Below are 18,765 nucleotides of genomic sequence, written 5' to 3' on the forward strand. Positions count from 1 at the left end.
CAGCAGGGCACTAGGACTGGGTAGCACGGAAACAGGATACGGGATACAGGAACAAGGTACACTGGGAAACTGGAAGATACTGGGAGACCATAAGCACGACAAACTTTGGTTAACAAACAACGCTCTGGCAAAGAGCAAGAGGGCAGAGCCCTTTTTATAGTCCAGGGCATCCTGGGCTATATTGCAGACTTCCTGCAAAAATGCGCGCACTGGCCCTTTAAAAGCGTGCACGGGCGGGCACGCGCGCCCGCCGGAGACGCTCGAAGTCCGGAAGTGAGTGCCGGCGCCTCACAGGAAGATGACGCTGCAAGCACGTAAGATGTCCATGGCCATGGCCGTCGGGGATTAAGGCAGAACGACGGACCGTGGCCATAGACGTTACAATAGGTACTTATAATGTGGTGACAGAGCCTCTTTAAGGACCAAGCATTTTTTTTTTTTTTTCAAGAGCAATATTTTTTTCTTTTTCCATTTACTTAGCTGTATAAGGGCTTGTTTTTTGTGGGATGAGTTTTATTTTTTTAATGGCACCATTTTGGAGTATAATTTATTGACTTATTAACTTTTATTACCTTTTTCCAGGAGGGTAATGAAAATAAAATGTAATTCTGCCATTGTTTTTGCACTTTAAATGTACACCATTCACCTTGACGCATAAATAACATGTTACCTTTATTCTATTGGTCTATACGATTATGGCAGTACCAAATATGTAGTAGTTTTACTACTTTTTCACATTAAAAACATTCGTCGGGATACATGGGACTTATTGATCAACTTTATTTTTGAGGGGCTTGTGAAAAAAAGCAAAACATCTGTTGTTTTTTTTGTACGGCGTATATATATATATATATATATATATATATATATAACACTTTTACAAAATAAAACCATTTTTATGGAAAAAATAGTTTTTTTCTAAGTGAACCCTTTTTAAAAAAAAAAAAACTTTATTTGAATTAATTTAATAATTTTTTTTAGTCTCATTAGTGGACTTCACAAAGTGTGATAAAATGCTTTGGTATGCTTAGCCTGTATGTTTAAAAAATTAGGCCATGCAATGGCAATCCATCATCAGCCTGCAATCTCAGGTCACAGCTCTTGTGCCGTCCGGTCAGAATGACGTACATGTAGTGAATTCTGCAACAACTAACCCCCGTAAATTATGTACATGTATGTCATTCTTCGTTAAGGGAATAAAGTGTCCTTACAACTGCTTTTATTGAGGACTGCTTGTAATCAACTTAGTTTTCACTATTGCAGGATTTTTCTGTATATTTGGCCACAGATTTCTCTCTTTGCAGTGCTATGTAATCAAATCAGGAAGAAATATGTGGCAAATAAGGCATTCTGTACATTGGAAAATCTGCAGCATGCCCTGATATCTACAATTATTCACTGCATCATGTGAATGGGATGAAGTCTTAGTGTATGCTTGTATGTAGCAGATTTGTTGCAGAATGTCTGTGACTGAAAATCTTTTCCATGTAAATGGGGTTGCTCTTGCAGCATGATTGTTTGATTTTTACAAATCTTGTGAAATGAAGACAGAATAGGAAATCTTCTATGCATGAATATACCCTTATACTTTATAATTTGTAAAATGTATTTATGGTCTCGAAAAACGAAAGTCAAAAGTGGCTTATTTTTCCAGTATGGGATTGACTTAATGTGGAGCCTGAGTTACACGATCTACCAAGGGACCAGGGACAGGTTAATGGGGCACGCAGAGGACATTGCTGCCTTTTTTCAGATGTCCCAGTTAGCCATGATGGTTATAGCAGCCTTAGTTAGATACTTATTTCACTTGCTCTACTGCCATGCCTTCTTCAAGCATGACCATGCTGCTTCTCCCCTCTGCGCTAGAGTGTATATCAGCCGTCAGCTAGTTTGTAAGACCTACACAAGCTAATAGCGCTGGTCGAGACTCACAAGTCACTATCTGATTTGTCAATTGACATTTCACCTGAAACTCTGGTGACCTGGCGCATGATATCAAGTTCTATTGGTCCCCATTCTAAGGTCCATTGGTAGATATTGATCTACTATTAGACCACCACTGACTTAAAAGGGTTCCCCAGGATAAATATATATAATTTGAATAAGAGGGCATTTCAATACCATATTTGTAAAAAAAATAAAGAAAAAATTACCTCACTTCCTACGGCGCCCATTGAATCATTGCATGGAAAGCCTTTTTCTCCTATGGCCAAGGGGAAAGCCTCTCTGTGCAATAAACGGCCATAGTCCGTACATATGTAATGTCAAATATTTTTGTGTCAAAAAAGACAAAAGTATAGTAGGTTCGATACCTTTATTGGCTAACCATAAAAATTCTATATGCAAGCTTTCAGAGCACACAGGCTCCTTCTTCAGGCAGTTTACAAGACCGTACATAGAAATAGAATATAGAAAACTTCATTGCCAACTATGAAAATGACAGAATATAACATCAGCAATTTACACATTGAAAAATGTGTAATGTGCAAACCATCAGAACATATCGGAGAAAGAACACATTAGGTCAGCACGTCCCATTTTCTTATTTAGAAACTGTACTGTTGTAGGATAGAAACTCCCTGATAACACCTTCCAGATGGTAGCAATTCAAACAGGCTATTACATGGGTGTGAACTGTCTCCTAAGATTGTAGCTGCTCTACTCACACTCCACTTCTCATAAATACTTGATAATTGCAAAACATTGCAGCCAATAATGGCTCCAGCTGTTTTAGCCACCCACCATACATAAAAAATGCTTTTATTTCACCGTGGCCATACCCAACTAAACTGTGATGCCATAAATCAAAACACTGTCAATGGTTGCCCGATAAAACTTTTGTAAAATCTTAACGCTAAAACCGTTTCTTTTTAAATGGCTCCCCTCCCACACTGCCAACAACCATACTTTGCATAAAGGAGCTTTCTTTGCTACAAACATGGTATAATAAAGCTCCCTTATTTTACCAGAACAAGAGGGCTTAATAAAAAAAAAATATATATATATACTAGTCCATCTCAATGAATTAGAATATCATCAAAAAGTTTATTTATTTCAGTAACTCAATTCAAAAAGTGAAACTCTCATATTATATAGATTCATTACACACATAGTGATCTATTTCCAGCCCTTTTTTTCTTTTAATGTTGAAGATTATGGGTTACTGAAAACCCAAAATTTAGTGTCTCAGAAAATTAGAATATTAAATAAGCCCAATTTCAAAAATGATTTTTAATACCGAAATGTTGGCCTTCTGAAAAGTATGTACAGTATATGCCCTCAATACTTGGTCGGGGCTTCTTTTACATGAATTACTGCATCAATGCATCGTGGCATGGAGGCGATCAGCCTGTGGCACTGCTGAGGTGTTATGGAAGCCCAGGGTGCTTTGATAGCGGCCTTCAGCTCGTCTGCGTTGTTGGGTCTGGTGTCTCATCTTCCTCTTGACAATACCCCATAGATTCTTTTGGCAGTGTGGGCAGGTGCTAAGTCTTGCTGGAAAATAAAATTAGCATCTCCATAAAGCTTGTCAGCAGAGGGAAGCATGAAGTGCTGGAAAATTTCCTGGTAGACGGCTGCGCTGACTCTGGACTTGATATAACACGGTGGACCAACACTGTTGCTCAATGGTCCAAAAGTCCTGTTTTCAAATGAAAGTAAATTTTGCATTTCATTTGGAAATCAAGGTCCCAGTGTCTGGAGGAAGAGTGGAGAGGCATCAGTCCAAGTTGCTTGTGGTCCAGTGTGAAGTTTCCACAGTCAGTGATGGTTTGGGAAGCCATGTCATCTGCTGGTGTTGGTCCACTGTGTTAGATCATGTCCAGAGTCAACGCAGCCGTTTACCAGGAAATTTTTGAGCACTTCATGCTTCCCTCTGCTGACAAGCTTTATAGAGATGCTGATTGCATTTTCCAGCAGGACCTGGCACCTTCCCACACTGCCAAAAGTACCAATACCTGGTTTAATAACCACAGCATCACTGCGCTTGATTGGCCAGCAAACTCACCTGACCTAAACCCCATAGAGAATCTATGGGGTATTGTCAAGAGGAAGATGAGACACCAGACCCAACAAGGCAGACAAGCTGAAGGCCGCTATCAAAGCAACCTGGGCTTCCATAACACCCCAGTAGTGCCACAGGCTGTAATTCATGCAAAAGGAGCCCCGACCAAGTATTGAGTGCACGTACAGTACATACTTTTCAGTAAGCCAACATTTCGGTATTGAAATTGGGCTTATATAATATTCTAGTTTTCTAAAGCACTAAATTTTGGGTTTCCATTAACTGTTTGCCATAATCATCAACATTAAGACAAAAATTCTGGAAATAGATCACTCTGTGTGTAATGAATCTATATAATATGAGTTTCACTTTTTGAATTGAGTTACTGAAATAAATTAACTTTTTGATGATATTCTAATTCATTGAGATGGACTAGTATATCCTGGAGAACCCCTAAGGTAGGTTTGCATATGTTTGTGTTTTAGAATTTTGATCAATGATTTCTTTATCTTAACTTTTGTCAATATCTTTTCAGCTTTTGGAAATGCCAAGACTATCCGAAATGATAATTCTAGCCGTTTTGGAAAATACATAGAAATTCATTTCTCCAAAGAGAATGTCATTGAGGGAGCTCGTATTGAGCAGTTCCTTTTGGAGAAGTCTCGAGTATGCAGGCAGGTCGGTCATTCAGAATATCATTACTCACAGCTTTCACATGATTTCAGAACTGAAGAAATACATTATGGTAGACAAACATAGTTTAGTGTTAAAACACGGAATTACTTAAAATACACAACTCTCTGAATATTAAACATATTCTAGGCAAGTCTAGAATATGTATTAGCATTGATGATACTGTCATTACGCCTTCTATTTACTGCAGACACATGCAGAATTTCATATTATTTTGATACAGTGACTTTGCATGTATGAATTAACAACATTAGTAATAATTGTATGCATTTGTTTTCTATTTAAAGTATGAGCAGTGTCTTTGGATTTTTTGCAGAATTCTTATAGAAATTTAGGAAATAATTAAAGACCTTTGAAGACATTTTTTTAAAAAATAAATCAATGTTTTATTTTATTATGAACAACTTTTTTTTTACTTATTGAGATACAGCTTCTATGTATTCTGTATGCATAGAAGCTGTATCTTGCGGTCAAAGCCGAATCCATGAAATCATCGGGACTGACGGCTTCGGTGACACCGGGATCCAGCTATTATCGATCACATCCAGGGCCGGCCTTAGGGTTGTGCGACCTGTGACATTGCACAGGGAGCATCACTCCAGCAGGTGAAGCGGGCTGCTGTGCTGGCTCCCTTCGCCTGCTTGTTTCCGAAGCGCCTGGCCCACGCGACTCAGCAGCTGCCTTTCCCCCGGACGCTTCACTCAGTGGCGTCGCTACCGCTGTAGTAGCCATAGCGGCCGCTAGCGCCGACACCGGGCATGAGGGCACCCGTCGAGCCGTGCCCCCCCCATGGCCGGTGGCGCCGCTAGCGGTAGTGATGCCACCATAGCAGAGCAGGGAGGTATCTCCCTGCTCTGCCATCTACTAGCGCCACTGTAGCTCCCTGAAGGAGCAGAATCCTTGTGTGGCCTGGGATTTTGCTCCTGGACAGAGCGCTTCATGTCTCTGTCCATATATAGACAGTGACATCAGGGGCAACTCCTGAAGCAGAATCCCTGTCCACAGCGTTGCCGACCCTCTGACAAGGAATTCCACTACAGGAGAAGCCCTTGACGTCACTGTCCATAAATGGATAAAGACGTCAGGGGCTTCTCCTGGAGTGGAATCCCCGGTCACAGCGTCGGCAACTATATGGACAGAGACATCAAGCGGAGCGCTCCAGGAGCAGAATCCCCGGCCACAGGGGGATTCCCTGACTTGAGGGAGCTACAGTGGTGCTATCTACAGGAAGGGGGGGTGCTATCTTCAAGTGGGCTCTGTGGCACTACCTACAGGGGGCTGTGTGACACTACCTACAAGGGGCTGTGTGGCACTATCTACAGGGGGAATCTGAGTGGTGGGCTGATGGTCTTTTTGTGGTGTGTGCTCGACTGATGGTCATTTTACTGTGAGTGGGGGGCTGATAGTCTTCAAGTGGTTTTCACCTCTGAGCTCCAATTGAAAATTAATAGGAGGCAAAAAATACCTGCGGTGCCCGTTTGTAATGCTTTTTTGCCTGCGTCTTTTGCATTAGCTTCAACGGCTTAAAAAAAACAAACAAAAAAAAAAAGGTCAAACAACGCTGTCAATTCAAAATCTGCTTCAAAATTCCTGAAGGAATTTTGTGACAGATTTTGTTTGCTTTTTTTCTTGTTTGGGGGCACTGTCTACAAGGGGGAGGTGGGGGGGCTGTATGGTACTGTCTACAAGGAGGAGGTGGGGGATTATAATACTGTCTACAGGGAGGCTGTATGGCACAAACTACAGGGGGCACTATCTACAAGGGGGGCTGTGTGTGGCAGCCAGGGGAGGGGAGCATTATACTGTGTGGGGGCCACTAAGCTGACATACTGTGTAGGGGTACTACAGGGGGCAATATACTGGGTGTGGCACTTAGGGGTCATAATACTGTGTGGGCACAATTAGAGGACAAAATACTGTGTCCTTGAATGGGTTATAATATATTATATTATTATTTGACTGTATGGGGGCACTAAAGGGACATTATACGGTGTGGGGGCACTATATAGGGAATTATACTGTGGGGGGTATTATACTTTTTTTATGGGCCATTTTTTTATGATGGAGTGGGGCGCAGAAAGATAATTTTGAACGGGGCGCCATCTATCCTAAGGCCGGCCCTGATCACATCTAAGTTAATGAACTTAGACACGCATGACCAGCGCTCACTGAAGTCGTCAGTCCAGTTCCAGCATATTGTTATCATAGTCTCTGCTGTTATTCCATAGGCCACAGGGGAGAGAAATTATCACATATTTTACTGCATGCTGCTTGGAATGAGTTCAGAAGAAAAGAAGCAACTGAACTTGGAAAAATCTTCAGATTTCAAGTACCTCACAATGGTAACATACCTTTATAAATCATATGCTTCAGACATCTTGGATTGCTATTTAAGTGTGTTATCACAGTATATATGAGCACAACACTGTATAGCTAAGATGCCCATACAGGAGCAAGCCCTTGCAGCGAGTTTGGTAACAGTTTCGTACTGAAACTGAGTGAGCAGCCATTTTGTCCTAGACATCTGTAGGCATACAAGGACTTTTTTTTTTACTTAGGATTTTTTTTTTACTATAAGTTGCAGATTATTTTTATTAAAAGAATAATAAATCTTTTGAACATATATCGCATTTTGGCCTTCCGTGTGATGGGAGGACTCCCGACGTATTCATCCGATGAAAGGCTGCAACGTATCCCACTGTCTGGCATACATTGGGGTACATTGCCTGGGGACTCCGGCCCTGGTGAAGCTTCTGAAGTCACTGTCCATATATGGATAGTAATGTCAGGAGATCCCCGGGGCCCAATTCCCTGGGCAGGGCATCAGCTAGTGCAGGAAGCTCCAGCTACATAATTGTCCATATATGCTCTATATATCCACATAGGCTCTCGTGTTAAAAAAATGTATACCCTGTGGCTTACTTTTTTTGCGGCATCCCTCAGGATGGAATAGCGTAGTCTAATACGCTATTTCATCCTTAAAAAAAAAAAGTTATGCCGACGTAAACCAGCCCGATGGAGTCCAAAAGGACACTCTTTTGGTCTGCATCGGGGCTAATTGAGCCCTATGAGCACATTTATCGTGTATATAGGTAGCTTTACCGATGTATACGTAGTTCAGAAATGCGATGTGAAGAGGGCATAATAGTAAATTAACAACATTTAAAACAATTCCAAGGGATACTATTTAACTAGCTACAACAACTATGTTTTTCACAATTAAAATGTTGCACAGATAACCATCTGTTAATTCTTCTTTATAGGACACAGAGATATCGACTTACTTAGTATATGATACCAAATGAATAGATCGGCAGTATGTCAGTTTGAAAAGAATAAAGCCAAGATATGACTTCTAATGACATACAGTAACATGATCTCTGTTATTTTCTTGTTTTAGGGTAATTGCACAGCTTGTGAGGGACGCAATGATGCCAGAGACTACACACAAGTCCGTTCTGCCATGAAGATTCTTCTTTTTTCGGAACAAGATTTAACAGACATTAATAAACTGCTGGCAGCTATGCTGCACCTGGGCAATCTTGACTTCCAAAGTATGCATTGTTGTTGTGAATGAAAACGTCTGGTTTTCTGCATAGTATACAGTATATCACATAAAAATTTTCTTCACTGTACCTTCATACTGGTATGTCTTGATATTTATATGTATTTTTAAACCATCTCTAGTCCCTACAGGGGAAATTGATTAACTTTGTGAAAAGCCACAAATGGCAGAAAAGTCTCAAATTGGCGAAGAAAAAAATTGCGCTGTGTGTAGCTGAAAGGGCAGTGCCACACGTGGCGGGACACGTACGGATTTAGCCATCTTTATCTTGATTCTGTTAACTTTCTGCAGCGTGATATCACACTGCAAAAGCCATTGAAAAGTCATTGAAAAATTCAAGATAAAGGATCTTGCCATTGTGTATTTAATGTGTTAAAAGTCAAGATAAAGATGGCTACATCTGTATACTATAATTGACACCAGAAACTGGTGTAAATAACACCTGAAATCTGCACCAGCACCTAGCTGGCGTAGATTTTGCTTTGTGACGCACGGACAGCCAGAGATGCGCCTAATTTATTAAGAGACATTATTGACGTACAACAATGTATGATATATGTTTTTTCTATATTTAAATGATATATTTACATTATATATTTCATTTATAGGTGCAATGTTTGGAAACATTGATGGTTGTGAGGTTCGTGAGTCTATGCATCTAACCACTGTAGCTACTTTGCTTGAGGTAACCAGAAAAGCATTGAATTATATCTTATCAATAAATAGCATATAACCAATCCCCTGGTTTACCTAAGGGTCCTTTTACAAAAAACAATTTTGGGCGTAACAACGAGCGCCAATCAACTTGACAGCTCGTTGATCGGCACTCGTTTGCTCCTTTCAAAATGAGCCATGATCAGTAATGTATGGGGATGAGCGATCATTACTACGAGCGATAGTCCCCATGTATTACCATCATGTCGGCAGCACAACTCCCACAGGAAGATATGCTGCCAACAACAAAAATATTTTCTGTTGCATAAACGATACGATCAACCGATGAACGAACGTTTGCTCATTCATCAGCTGATCGTTGCCCTGTTTACACAGGGCAATGATCAGGAACGAGCATTCATATAAACGCTCTTTGCCCAATCATTAGCCTGTGTAAAAGGGCCTTTAGTTTCTGAATATTACACAGTTCCCCCCATTGCTGGCCATCATATCTCACAATAAATAAGTCTTGACAATAAAATTTAGTCCGGAAACTTCTGTAACAAGAAGTTGAGATTGTGATTGGGACAGAGGATGGCTTCCAATTATTTTTCACAATGTACTAAAAGTAAATGTAGTCATCTTGGTGGCGTCCACTGCATAGTAATATTGAATTTTGTTGGTGTTTACAACACCTTTAACACCACTAAGAAGCCATCTGCACAGGTTGATATTTCCATTATATGTTGCTCTTTTCACCAAGTTTGAAATATTTTGTACAAAATCATATACTCATATTTTATATTTCATGTAGGTATACCGTATTCAAAGTCATACTTTCCAATAGGCACATGCCTACAGGCCGGCTTGTTGGGAGGAGCACCTGCTCCTTAGCCCTAATGCAGATGACCGCGTGTGCTGTTTCGTCCGTGGGAAGATAGGACATGTTTTATCTTTCCTTGGATCGGAGAGTCGGGTCCGTTTTCACAGACCTGATTCACCCACTACAGTGAATGGGTCCGTGAAAACTATCGGGTGTCACTAGGATGCCGTGAAAAACAGCCCGAATTGTACTCGGTCGTGTGCAAGGGGGCTTAGGGTTAGGAAGGATTGTTAGTTCATCCAAGGTTGTCCACTAGTATACTATATGTATATATTTGTGATGCAGCTCTGTAGTTAATTACTTTACGGGTCAATGCACACGATGCGTATTAAGCGGGTTTTGCCACGCGTATTTGCGTGCAGCAAAACCGCAGGGTAATACAGTACCAGCATAGGCAATGAGATTCCAGGGAATCTCGTGTACATGCTGTGGTATGTATCTTCTCGCACGTAAATTGACCCGCGGTGCGTATTTTCGTAACCGCAGCATGTCAATTAATCTCGCGATTCCGCTTCCGAATTCTATCTCCCTAGTTCTGGAGAAATACGCAGCAAAACCCACAGCAAAACGTAAAAATCACACTGAAAAACGCAGCAAAAAATGCACCTTCAAGTGCGTTTTTTCCCTGTGAATTTCTTGCGGTTTTGCTGCGTATTTTCCGCAGTAAAATACGCATTGTGTGCCTGTAGACTACAGGTTTTAGTTCTTATTTAATGATATAAATTTGTTTTAGATTAAAGGGGGCTTCCCAGTTTATTTTGTAAATAAAGCTTAATAATTGAATGATTAAAAATTATGCAACCTTCTGTCATATTTTTTGTTTCAATTCCTCACCATTTTAAAGAGCTCTGCTTGGTGTCAGTGAATAAAAGTATTTACATTCAAAAGATAAAACCTGTTCTGATAAAGTCCTGGCCACATAGGTAGATGGCTTGATACAGTGTATCGGAGCTCTCTTTAAATCCCTTTAAAGGGGTTTTCTGCTAATGGGGCGTTTTTTTTATACTTATGAACTATCCACAGGATAGGTCATCAGTATAAGATCGGTGGGGGTCCGACACCCGGACCCTGCACCAATCAGCTGTTACTGCTGCCTCCATCACCGGGAGTTACACAGTGTTCAGAGCCGGAAGGAGAAAGCTCCAACCACTGTATAGCGGCCGTGCTGCAGTACTGCAGCTCTGCTCCTATTTACTTGAATAAAAAACCACCCCATGACCAGAAAATCCCTTCAAGAGGCGCAGTTTTGATGCAGGTTTATTAATGGAAGGGGCACGAGGTGCAATGCATTTTGTGCCTAAAGGCTCTGGACATGAAAATCTGATGCTGACTAGATTACTTGCCTGCAAAGTCAGATAAAAATAGTTGTATACAAAGTTTACTGTAAACATTACAATATGGCATAGCCAGTTATATATTTATGGTATATCCAGCTATATATAACATAAACAAATTTGATCTTTTTTCCAAATAGGTGAACTCAATGGAGTTAAAAAGTAGCCTTAGCAGACACACCATAATAGTACGAGGAGACAGTGTTTCCAAACCTCTGAGTTGCTCACAGGCTTGTGATGGCAGAGATGCGTTCACTAAGGTAATTTAAGGATATAACAAGAATTTAAATAAGCCTACACCGTGTTGTTTTAATAGGTTTTACTGTAAGATTTTTATGCATACCATATTCACCTTGACATAGTCATAAGCTACTGTACTTCTTATTCTGGGGATGTGCAGGATTTCATGCACACTTCTGTCGGCAGTTGTACGGCCGCTAATGGTGGATCCGTGAAACACGGGCCGCACGTAGATGGCTTCCGTACAGTCCGTTGTTTCACGGAACAAATCAATGAAATGGCTGAGACTGTTGCGTCAAAAACGGGCAGGAGTAGGACCTGTCCTATTTTTGACGGAACGGCCGCATGGTTCTGTTAAAACAACGAAAGTGTGCATGGCATCATTGAAATTAATGTGTCAGGGTACTATCAGTTAAATCAACGGATAGCACCCTGACGAAAAAAACGGAAGTGGGCATGAGGCCTAATTAGTACAGTGTTTTTGCATTATAATTTAAAAAAAAATAAAAAAATTTCAGGCTTCAGCAGTTCTTTTGGCAAAATGTTATCCTAAAGACTTTTATTTATGCAAAATACAAACTTATATCTTGGTAAAGTGGGCTTTCTTTTCCCCTTCATATAAAGAATTGGAATTATTTATTGTTCAGTGTGGTTAGTCAGTTGTTACATTATTAGACATTTTTAATTAAAAGGAAAAGGGTGCAATTTTACCAGTGAGACAAACATAGTGAGCCCGTGGCTGCTCAATCTATATAATGGATTCAGGATCATTTCTCCTTTCAGATACCTAGAATGCATACAAAAAAGTATAAGGCTGGGTTCACACGACCACTTTAACGTCCGTAATCGACGGACGTATTTCGGGCGGAAGTCCCGGACCGAACTCAGTGCAGGGAGCCGGGCTCCTAGCATCATAGTTATGTACGATGCTAGGAGTCCCTGCCTCTCCGTGGAACTACTGTCCCGTACTGAAAACATGAATACAGTACGGGACAGTTGTCCTGCAGAGAGGCAGGGACTCTTAGCATCGTACATAACTATGATGCTAGGAGCCCGGCTCCCTGCACTGAGTTCGGTCCGGGACTTCCGCCCGAAATATGTCCGTCGATTACGGACGTTAAAATGGTCGTGTGAACCCAGCCTTACATTTTTCCTTCCAGAAACAGTACCGCTCAAGTAAATAGGGCTGAGCATCAGACATAGCCAATGGCAATAGGAAGAGTGGACCTGTTTCTAGAAAAAATCAGACACTTTTTTTCATCTTGTACAATCCCTATGAATTACAAAAGTGTGCTTTTAAATTAAACAGATTCAATTTATAGATGCACATCACATGAGTTTAAAACAACCTGATAGGCACAAGTGCAGATATTTGTTTATTTTCTGTTGCTTATACATCGCCAACATAGTCCTGCGCAGAAATTGTCATCAGACATCAGTCCCTATCTCACGATCTACTTTCCCTATCTCAAACACACAGATACAAACTAGAGACAATTTTAATTAACTTGTCAGTATGTTTTTTGTATTCTGTTGCAGGGTATTTATGGTCGAATGTTCATGTGGATAGTAAATAAAATCAATGAAGCAATTTTCACTAAAGCATCTAAAGATCTTGGGACTGTGCAAAGGTCTATTGGGTTATTAGATATCTTTGGTTTCGAACATTTCAACACAAATAGGTAAGATTCTTTAATTAAAAAGGTGGTACTAGGTTGAATTTATTAATAAAATGTATACTTGTCATATTGATAGATGAGATTAATCCAAGCATTTTTTTGTCCACAGTTGAGAAATGCAATTTTCTTTGATTCAGTGCTTTCTTTGTATTTACAGTCTAAAGCTGCCCACACATTTCAGATAGCTGTCGGCAAAAGGCTCGTTAGGCTGACAGCTATTCTCCCCGACTCTCCCATACAGATGCACACTCGGCTCTGCCAAGCGTACATGTGTTTTTAATAGGGAGAAGAAGTAGAGCTGTTGCCAGACTCCTCTGGCAGCAGTTTATGACCGAGCAGACAAAAGGATCGAGCATGTTGACATCCAACATGCCCAACCCTTTTCTCCACTGACAGGACGCCGCTATACACATTAGATGGTTGGCGGGTTTGGCCGACATACATCTAATGTGTATGGTCACCTTAAGAGATCTGTTCTTAGGGACCAAATTGCTGAAAAAGATTCAAAAATATATGCACTGTATGCCGTATCACTTGAAGATTTCCAGCGGAACTTGCAGCAGATTTTACCTTTTACATTGTGAGGGGTACAATCCGCTGCAATATCTTCATGTAGAGTTTAATAGTTATACATTTATTCTAGTTTACAGTTGAGCTTGTCACTAGAAACATTATATTGAATTAGGTCAGTATGAATAAAAACCCGGCAAAGCAATTGTCTGTCATTACATTTTTACATGAAATAAACATTTGTTTTTTATTCCAGTTTTGAACAACTTTGCATTAATTTTGCTAATGAACATCTTCAGCAGTTTTTTGTACGTCATATATTTAAACTTGAGCAAGAGGAATACAATGCAGAGCAGATACCTTGGCAGCACATTGATTTTACAGATAACCAGCGTGCATTGGACATAATAGCACTCCGACCCATGAACATCATCTCCCTCATAGATGAGGAAAGTAAATTTCCACAGGTAAGATGCTTTCCTTTTTTTTAACAAGACTTAAATGGCACCCAGTTTCAAAAGGAAAAGAGACTTTGTTGCCAATAGTAAAAAGTCCTTCATTTATTTTGCAACTCAGTTTAGGAAATTGGTTGTTTTAAAAAACATGGACACTTTCTCTAAGAAGGCGCCCAAAAGTTTTGCCATCATCAAAGTCTGCTGATGTCTTAAAAAAATAATTGTACCATATGAGCAGTACAGCTTTTTACAAAACCCATTTGGAATACAGAGGCATTGTAAGGCCTTATTCACACGATGGATTTGCACTTGTATGTCGACTCTTATATGCATGAGAACCACTTACAAACAGCATCCCATTGATTTTAATTGGAATTTGCCCCATTTTTATATGGCGCAGAATTTTCTACGTAGGGGTAAAATAGAACTGAGATGTCACTTCTTGACTTCAGCGCGAAAACCATGCCGGGCAGCCACATGTGGATTAGTCTTTTTAAAAGGGGTTAATCTGTGTGAGGACCTGCGACAGATGAAACTGCAAATCAGTGGCAGAAATCCGAGGGTCAACAAATAGTAGTTAGTGAATTTGTAAATTTAATGTATTACAGTAATGTTTCAATTTTGTGTTTAGGGAACTGATGCTACTATGCTAACCAAAGTGAATAGCATTCATGGCAAAAGTAATATTTACATTGCATCCAAAAGTGTACATGACACAAAATTTGGGATAAACCATTTTGCAGGACTTGTATATTATGAAACTGAAGGTGAGTGATGTGTTATAGTATGATGCAATATATAGTATTTGTTATTGTTTATTCATGAAACAATATAGTACTACAATGTTAAAAGTATACTATTCATATTTATTTACATGCTGTTCACATTATATGTGAACCGCATGGGTGTACACTTTTCATTTCTAACTTATCAAAGTCTTCTAAAGACAATCGCAAACTTTCATCCAAAAAGAAAGAGTTCTGTTCTTGTGTTTTTCATTAAGGATTCCTGGACAAGAATCGCGATTTGCTGAGCACAGATCTCATCTTGTTGATGCACTCCTCAACCAGTAAATTCCTAAAGCAAATTTTCCAGGTGGAAAAAAATTCCAGTGGCACTTCCATTCGTGGAATTATCCGAAACACAGGTCTTAATTACCAAAAGGTTAGTGTCTTTGTGTCACATAGCCTTCAATCTTTTTATGTGTTGTATTTAACCCTTTCAGGACCAAGGGTCATCGATGCCTCAATGACCAGCCCCATCTTTTAAAATCGGACATGTCATTTTATGTGGTAATAGCTCTGGAATGCTTTTGCCTATCCAAGCGATTCAGAGATTGTTTTCTCGTGACATATTGTACTTTATGTTAGTGGAAAAAATTGGTCATTAAATTCATAGCTTATTTGTAAAAAAAACACCAAAATGTAAAGAAAATGTGCAAAAATTATAATTTTTCTAATTTTAAATGTAATCTACTTGTAAAGCAGATAGTAATACCACACAAAATTGTTGCTAATTAACATCCCCCATATGTCTACTTTATATTTGCATTGTTTTTTGAACATTATTTTATTTTTCTAGGACGTTACAAGGCTTAGAACTTTAGCAGCAATTTCTCACATTTTCAAAAAAATTTCACAAGGCTTTTTTCCAGGGACCAGTTCAGGTCTGAAGTGGCTTTGAGGGCCTTATGTACTAGATAGACCACATAAATCACCCCATTTTGAAAACTGCACCCTTCAAAGTATTCAAAACAGCGTTCAGAAAGTTTATTAACCCTTTAGGCAATTCACAGGAATTAAAGCAAAGTAGAGGTGAAATTTACAAATTTCATTTTTTTTGCCGAAATTCATTTGTAATAAAAAAAATTCTGTAACACGGAAGGTTTTACCAGAGAAATGCAATTCAATATTTATTGCCCAGATTACTTTTTTTCTGAAAAAATATAAAAAAATATAATTTTTACAAGGAATAAATAATAAAAAGCACCCCAAAACTTGTAAAGCTATTTCTCACGACTACGGCAATACCCCATATGTGGTAATAAACGGCTGTTTGGACCCACGGCAGAGTTCAGAATGGAGGGAGCGCCATTTGGCTTTTGGAGCGCAGATTTTGCTTGGTAAAAGTTCTGTTTGGGTTTTTGCTGGTATTTCAGTTTATAATGTGGGATATGTAAGCTGTGCGGGGTACATCAGGGCATAATAAGAGGGTATAATAAGAGGGTAAATAAATAATTCATAGATATGTGGCCGGTGTCGTACTGATAAATGGTGCCCAATCTTATCCGCTTTTGGACACTCTGCACAAATTCTGTCGCTATATTCTGAGTGCCAGAACTTTTTTTTATTTTTTCTCCACCGGAGCCGTGTGAGGGCCTATTTGTTACGTTACAATCTGTAGTTTTCATTAGTACCATTTTAGGGTACATGTTATTTTTTGATCACTTTTATTAGATTTTTTGGCAATCAAAGTGCCCAAAAAAATTTTGACAATGTTTTTTGTCTTTTTTTTACAATAATCACTGTGCGCTATAAATGCCGTTTTACTTTATTCAGCAGGTCGGTACGATTACGGCGATATTATATGTATATAGTTTTTTTTAAGTTTTGTGGCATTTGCGCAATAAAATCACTTTTCTATAAAATTATTTATTTTTTGTGTCACCATATTCTGAGAGCCATAATTTTTTTTATTTTTGAGTCGAAAAAGCTGTGTTAGGTCTTGTTTTTTGCGTGACGGGTTGTAGTTTTTATTGGTATTATTTTCGGGTACATTCAAATTTTTGATCACTTTCTATTCTATATTTTGGGAGGGGTGATGACCAAACAAATAGTGATGCTAGTATTGTTTTTTAATTATTTTTCGCAGTGTTCACTGTGCGGGAAAAATAATATTATAGTTTTATAGGTGGGGTCGTTACTTGTGTACTTTTTTAACGTTTTTTTTTCCTATAATAAAAGACTTATTATAGGAAAAAAAAGGATTTTTTGTTTTTACACTTTTATAAAACATTTTTATAACTTTTTTTTTTTTACTTGTTTTACTTGAAGACCTGCAGCACTGATAGCTGCTATAATACATTACACTACCTAGGTAGTGTAACGTGTTATAAACTGTCAGTGTTAAGTTGACAGTCACACTGACAGGAAGCCTATGAGGACAAGCTGGTCCTCATAGGCTTCCGTGAATGGCAGACCGGAGGCCGTTGTATGGTCTCTGGTTTTGCCATGCAACCGACGGCAGTACCCGCAATCGGTCCTCGGGAAAGTTTGTTGTAGCATCAAACTTGCCAGTTTGTTGCTACAACAAACTTTCCCTGCGATCACATGATCGGGACCTGAACCAATCAAGTCCCGATCATGTCTCTAGTAACACAGGCAGGGGTTTACAGTGCGATCCAGGTGTCAGCACTACTCTGAGACACCCGGATCACACTTTTCACACCCACTGTGAGTCCACGTCGGCGCTGCACAGAGCCCAGCAAGCGCCGACGTGAATTTACTGTGGGCGGTCAGGAAGCAGTTAATAACGGTGATCATATTCTCTGTAGCCAAACCAATCGGTTCGGCTGTCAGAGAACAGGTTGCTGGGGAGCCGCGGACACTGACACAGCCAGCGTCCGAGCGCTTTTCACACGCTATGCCGGCTGGAACAGAGATCTGTATATACACACCCTGGCAGCACGGGGTATGTGCGAAAAGGATGAGTATCTACAGATTGTCGGCATGAAAGTGTTAAGCACAAAACGGGTATATGCCCAGTACGACTGGAAAGTTTTAGAACAAAACATGAATGTGAATATTTAGTTTCAAAAGGTATTTATTGGTATATCATGTTAAGAACATAGAAAATAATACAATGAAAAAACAGTCCCCACGCAGGAGGATAAAATGAGTAGTGCGTATACCAAACAAGGATACCCATACGGAGTAAAAGGGGAATGGAGGGACATAGGGTGAATGCATAGAGATTAAACATTCGAGCTTTAAACTTAAATTGCACATATCAGTTACATAAATGTAGAGTATGTACCTCATCTCTTTAGGAGATCATTTACAATGTAATGGTATACTGGAAGTCAGAAGAATATGTAGAGGAAAGTCATGGGTCCCATACCGCCCGATAAAGGTGGAGCGAGTCAGTTCTTACCGCCTCTAACTTTTCAAAGATAGCGATACGATTAACTCGATTAATAACCATAGAGAAATCAAAATCCACTGTACTCCACTTTGAGGCTATATAAATTCAAGCTGCCGGAAGTATAAACTGGGCAAGTTTAAATTTGGAGGGATAGCCCCCAGTAGACACGTGGGTAGCCGTTTCGGGACATTAAACTGGCATATTGGAAATTAAGGTACAGACATGCGTCCAGAACGTGGACACTCGAGGGCAAGACCACCAAATATGGTACATAGTACCCTCAAGGCTACAACCTCTAAAACAACTGGCCGAAACCGTGGGATATATGGTGCGAAGCGTCGACGGAACATAGTAAGCCCTATGGAGCAATTTCGTGGACGTCTCCACTAATGATACCTGCCAGCTACCCCTACTTATCGTGTCACAGCATTGTCTCCACTGTGCAGGTGAGAGCGTGGCACCCATGTCCTCCTCCCACTTCAACATGTATGGCAACTTGGTATCAGGGCAAGGTGTATTAAAGATACTATACATCATAGATAACAAACCCAGTCGAGAAGGTGTGTAAAGTAGCGTTTTTTCTATAATAGTGTAGGACGTACTAAA

At 39.8% G+C, this 18,765-nt stretch overlaps 1 protein-coding gene across 1 annotated transcript in view; it reads left to right on the forward strand.

Annotated features, from left to right (window-relative positions):
- The window catches only part of MYO7B (myosin VIIB), a 166,389-nt gene that overhangs the window by 55,335 nt on the left and 92,289 nt on the right, over window positions 1-18,765 (forward strand). The window contains exons 6-14 of the mRNA XM_075863636.1: window positions 4,539-4,681; window positions 6,925-7,038; window positions 8,097-8,250; window positions 8,870-8,946; window positions 11,273-11,392; window positions 12,912-13,054; window positions 13,818-14,028; window positions 14,648-14,783; window positions 15,020-15,180. Coding sequence (XP_075719751.1) covers window positions 4,539-4,681; window positions 6,925-7,038; window positions 8,097-8,250; window positions 8,870-8,946; window positions 11,273-11,392; window positions 12,912-13,054; window positions 13,818-14,028; window positions 14,648-14,783; window positions 15,020-15,180 — 1,259 coding nt within the window. The remainder of the gene's footprint in view (window positions 1-4,538; window positions 4,682-6,924; window positions 7,039-8,096; window positions 8,251-8,869; window positions 8,947-11,272; window positions 11,393-12,911; window positions 13,055-13,817; window positions 14,029-14,647; window positions 14,784-15,019; window positions 15,181-18,765) is intronic.

The sequence above is a fragment of the Rhinoderma darwinii genome, chromosome 4 (assembly GCF_050947455.1).
Source record: "Rhinoderma darwinii isolate aRhiDar2 chromosome 4, aRhiDar2.hap1, whole genome shotgun sequence".
NCBI lineage: Eukaryota > Metazoa > Chordata > Amphibia > Anura > Rhinodermatidae > Rhinoderma > Rhinoderma darwinii.